We start from the raw sequence: 5,549 nt of genomic DNA, 5'->3' as shown, positions 1-5,549 counted from the left end.
TATATATGTCCTAGGATTCCAATATTCATTTCAGCTTATCCATATATATCAATTTCTGGTGTCAAAATTGCTTTGTTAAATGAAAGTTGACTTAATTTTTTGCATTATATTGAAGTGCTTCCACAAAAGGCATAAATAAATTTTCAAAAATACTTTGATCCCCAAATTTGGTGTATGCTACTTACACACAATTCACTTGCACAACTTCATAAGTAGAATTTTTTTTAGCATGTGAAGAGCAGGCAAACCAAACTAAATTTATGGTGAACCAGTCTTACCTGGCGGAGATTAATGAGATGCTCAAATGCATCTTTGATGGTATTGCCAAATGCTTCATTTTTAAAGAAGCTTTCTTCCCATATTCTATCAAGATTTGCCTTAAATTCCAATAAGCTTGATACCATATCTTTCTCCTTCTCTTCATCCATGACAATGCCATGCCCAGTTCCTCGGATGTATAGGCTAAGGGCCTGCTTTAATGATTCAAGAGCATTAACCCTGGAGAAGAGCAAATACATTCTTTGAAGGTCGTCAATACGCTTCCCATCCATCAGAGTCGTGAAACCCTAGACATATAGAACAGATGTACAGTCCAAGAGATAAATAAGCAGAGCAAAGTGACAGAAGAAAGTGAAAAAATGATTGATAGACACCTTATCAAGAATTGCAGATATATAACGTTCAAGAAGCTGTGTCTCTACAGTGGCTACTAAAAGCTTTCTTGTACTCGGGTCCACGTAGATTAAGCATCTTTCATGTTCTTCTTGCAACCTTATCTGGAAGAACATAGATAACCAACTAGATCAGTTATTAATGTAATTGAAGGATATAACAAACTAAAAGTAGATCTGCATATCGTGGGGGGAAGTGTTTACAATCTAACATCTGGAAATTCAAAAGTTAACAATATACGAATGACCAAAATTGTTTCCATTGTCAATATATGAGATGGAAAAAGCAGAACGAACACAAACCTCTACATGTTTTAAGTAATCCGGAACATCTGATTGCTGCATGTATTTTACACCTTCGGCAGCATAAAATTCAGTCGTACGTTTGAGGAATGGCTTCTCAAAGCTTTCAGTGTATATTCCCAATGCAGTAAACATCTTCAGAAGATGGTTAAGGAGTGATCGGTCAACTGATTCACCTAATCTATGAGGCAAAAAACAACAAAATAAAAGCATTTTGTAATGATATCATGAAGAAAAAAATGAAGTATAAACTTTGCTTTACTTAATTATACTCTATGGTAATAATTTTGCCACTTCTATTTCTAAGGCAAAACAAAATTTACATGGACTAAGGTGGTGACAAATAATTTGGTACGCTTGACCTCTCGAAACAGGTAGCTCTGGATAGAATACAGTGGCTAATAATGATTCACGTAGCCCAAATCTCAAGCTTATTGGAAAAAATACTTAGTTGTTTTTGTGTTGTTAGATCTCAAAGACAGTAAAACTCACATGTACTAGTCTAAAAATGAGATATTGCAAGTACATCTTCCTGGCAATAGGTAAATATAATGATCACAACGAGACAAAAACGTAAAATTGACTTGGTGAATCACTAAATTTTAAATGTCCAGTGACATACCTAACTGCATAAATGTAACCAACCACTATCAATAGATTATACATGTAATAAATGATAGTTGACATGGTTTCAATAATTTGGAAATTACCTCTCGCTCTCAATCATTTTTAGAAGGCCAAACACAGTTTTGTGCTCCACTTCTGATGCCAGAGAAAGATGTTCACAGAAAAGTTGCAAGCCCATGTCCCACAGCGAACGCACATTTGGTGTTTGCTTTACATATGTTCTGTCAAGGTATAATGCTATGCCACGAATCATCAACATCTGGTCGCAAAAATCTTGCCAGCACTTCTCAACAAGTGATAAGAAAACCACCAGATCTTCACTTTGGCCGACCAAAGATTGTAGTACTGCAGATATATGCGCTTCACACTCTTTTTCAATCCGTTGATACAGACTTCCCCCCATCTTGTGCAGGCAAAGGTCATTGACCGCCTAGAATGAAGTTGCGCAGTTAACATTCAAGAAACATGGCATAACAAAGCAAACTTGTAACAGTACTTACCTGATAGAGCCTCTCCAGGTCACATGAATCTGGCCGTTTCAAAAATATGGCCCTGATAGCAGACTTGAGCTTAGCCCACGTATTTTCTTCGAAATTGGTTGGCAGGGTTGGTTTAGCTTCAGAGGCACGTATGATGAAATTTATTATTGGAGTATTAATATTCAGTAAGTCATACCAATAGACTTCAATCAATTTTATTCCCAAAAGACTATCTATATCAGCCAAACAACATATTTTATCACTCTTTATGATTGGCACGGCATTGATAAGTGTAAAACATTAAAAGCTAGCTTTCTGGCTATTCTCAGAGCATTGATACAAAGCGTGTAATACAATAAACCTGAATAAATGCTCCACTTCCAATGACAAACTTAAAATATTTCTATGGAGTATGTTTACCCCATGATCACTTAAGCCGCACAAAGATTGTAAGAACACTTTAATGGGTACTCCAAGCCCTAGAAATTGCACAAATGAAGGCTATCCTCGCAATTTATATGAAAAAAATGAAATACATAGGAATGTACATCTACAAACATCTTCACTTTCTTTAATTTATGCATAAACCTCTTATGTTCCTTAATAATATTCCGTTTCTCTTGTTAACTAAAACCAGTATAGATATGTGTCCCATGCAGTCCTGCATTTTGAGCATTATCAATGTTCATTTACCAAAATTGATGATGTAAACCATCTCATCTCATATTTCATGAAAATGAAGATATTAACAGTATTATTAGTGCACTTCAGAAACTGGTGAAATTCATCATGTACATCAATTATTGAAAAGAAAACTTAATGCATTGAATGCCTAATATCTCAGAAACACATTGTTAGTCTTTCAATTGTATCCTATTTATTGACCCCTTTTTTTTGTGAATCCACTCCAGCTTATCGAATTATAAATAATTAATCTAATAATCTCAATTCCCAAAAATGATGCCCTGATTTCTAAATAAACTGCCATGGGGAAGAACATAGCAACAAAAATATTAATGTCTTCACAAATAAAGCATTGGGGAAGTTCAATTCTCAATCTCTAGGCCTTTGGTTAAAGCACATGACATGGCCATTTATCCAAGAGAGTGCCATCATATTTAAGGAAAATGAGAAGGATAGTTCTGATTTTTTCTTCTTTTTTCACATTTGTCGTGAAAATTTCTTCTATATTTATTATATTACAAGAAAAATTTCTCCAGGGTCCCCTTTTGAAAATCTCTCGCTGGTTCTTTGATCCATTTCTAGTCATATAATTATTGTAACTTGATACTTTAAGTTTCAAGGTTTTCATTCAAAAATGGATTCTAGCACAAATAACTTCATAAAGCATCAAAGTCAAACAAATTGAACATGTGACACAGGCATTGTTATGCTTAGGCCCCGTTTGTTTCCCATTAATATAAGAATAAGAATAAAAAATATAGTCGTTACGGATCCCATACAAGAGATAGAAATTCAAATATGGTGGCTTGATGTGATAGATAACGGTCATATTTTTCATTTTAATAGCCAAATAATGAGAAACAAACAGGAGCTTAAAGTGATATTACGAAACTTTGCTACTTAATGTTGAGTTCCTGAAAAAACTTATCCCGACTGGAAGAAATAACAAGTAGCAATTCCAGATGATGGCCTTTATTAGAATGCTGGTCAAAACACCATTGAAAGATGATCAAAATGCATTCATCTAACTTTTCAGTTAACTACAATGGTCATATGTCTTTGACATTCATCAATAACTGAGTTCTGGAGCCTTCAATTAACAATTTAGAGATTCAAATTTTAGCTTAAACTGGGGATACACGAGCGTGGGTAGAAACCAAAAAGCAGATTGCACTACTTTTACATGTCCTCTGTTAGTGTGGCTTACACATAATATGTCACAGAAGCTTTCAAATCCTAACCATCAAGACAAGTAAAGTATAAAAACTGTATAAATCTGATCCAATTGCTTATCAGATCCATCTACTCTCGCATCATACTAAACCCCAGCTGAAATCGCCACTATTAAGCCCCCGTTTGGCTCCCATTAAATTCAATTACATTACATTCAATTTTTCTCTCTCCTATTTTCAACCACACAATCTTCCATAAAATAATATTATTCGTAAATTCGAAAATTTTTCCTTCTTTTTCAACTACTCATTTTCCAAAAAAAACACTATTCCACAACACCAAAATTATTTAACCATTTCTTTGTTCCAGTGGAAAATTTCACATGGTAGATAAAATCAATAAACAATCCATTCAACTATTCACACAATTCCTGCTTCAAGATGATATTTATCTATGCATTATTAGTGTAATCGGAAGTTGAAAACCCTGTGTTCCCAGAAATAAAATTAAACACCCAGATGCTGACATACAAAAAGCAAATGTTTCCAAAATTAAAATCTCTCGTATGCCCATCAATATTTTCCTAATTTATTGCCCAATGCCAGCTTCAAAACCTCAATTTGAATCTCAAGTCAATCAATCAAACAATCGTAACCCTGATACTTTTACCTCAATAGCACCCAGAAAGAAATTGAAAGTGTTACAAAAAAATTTAAATAATAATAATAATAATAAATAAATAAATAAATAAATAAATATCGTCGATCTTTAGGCAGAAGTTTGCAGTAATTAAATCCATTTAATGAATTTCACAATTAGAACAAAACTGAAGAGAGAAGTGAAAATTAACCTTTATTGAGCTTAATGACGAGTCTTTTTGCCGGCTGTGGAAGCGTGGCCTTCTTCCGCGACAAATTAGCAATAGTCCCACCTTCATGGCCACCAACAGCTGCAGCTCCGTGTCCGGACGAAAGGGAGCCTTCCAGAACGTCACTAGGATCATCTTCGATCATGGGAGAGGGAGAAGGGCTGTCGGTAAAGTGAACGTGAGGGGGAATACTTTGCTGGCCGTTTTTGTTGCTGTCGAGTGAGCAAGCGACCGGCTGCGACTTGGCCTTCTTCATTGCTGGAAAAATTGCGGCTCCGCTACTTCCAGAAGCGGCGTCCCTGGTGGTGGCGGCGGCGGTTGTGGAGGTGGAGGAGCACGGAGATGAGCGCTTATTGGGGTTGGTGGAGGTGGGTTGCGACATATAGAAGAGAGAAATCTCAAAGAGAGCTCATTGTATAAATGAGATAAAGCCGTGATTTAAAATTGGCTCGACTCAGGCGAGTCATTTGGTGCTCGTAAATGGAGTGAGTCGATCGCGAGTTAACTTGCTACCAAAAATTTCCTCTTACCACATTTTTGCTTAAAAAAATAAAAATTAAAGAAAAATTAAAAATTATATTTTTACTACCAAAGTGTAATGAAAACGTCAATGCATAACCAAATGATCAATCCACAGTCTTGATTGGCAAGTTGAGAGATGGAGCTTGCTCGCGCTCGAGCTAACAAGCTCTCACACTAAGCTACCTCGCAAGCTGACTTGTACGAATCAATATATGACTAGCA

The 5,549-nt window shown here is 35.6% G+C and overlaps 1 protein-coding gene across 1 annotated transcript in view; it reads right to left on the bottom strand.

The window, feature by feature from the left end:
• Positions 1 to 5,236, bottom strand: part of LOC111370937 (cullin-4-like) — a 9,586-nt gene extending 4,350 nt beyond the window's left edge. Inside the window, exons 1-6 of the mRNA XM_022992843.1 lie at positions 4,788 to 5,236; positions 2,102 to 2,217; positions 1,685 to 2,031; positions 975 to 1,155; positions 654 to 776; positions 279 to 566 (exon numbers count right to left, since the gene is read on the bottom strand). Of these exons, the coding sequence (XP_022848611.1) occupies positions 279 to 566; positions 654 to 776; positions 975 to 1,155; positions 1,685 to 2,031; positions 2,102 to 2,217; positions 4,788 to 5,187 (1,455 nt within the window). The 5' untranslated portion in view covers positions 5,188 to 5,236. The remainder of the gene's footprint in view (positions 1 to 278; positions 567 to 653; positions 777 to 974; positions 1,156 to 1,684; positions 2,032 to 2,101; positions 2,218 to 4,787) is intronic.
• Positions 5,237 to 5,549: the final 313 nt, after the last annotated feature.

This window comes from Olea europaea, chromosome 21, assembly GCF_002742605.1.
Source record: "Olea europaea var. sylvestris chromosome 21, O_europaea_v1, whole genome shotgun sequence".
Lineage (NCBI taxonomy): Eukaryota > Viridiplantae > Streptophyta > Magnoliopsida > Lamiales > Oleaceae > Olea > Olea europaea.
The sequence above is the reverse complement of the archived record's forward strand: the minus strand, read 5'-3'. Positions and strand labels throughout refer to the sequence as shown.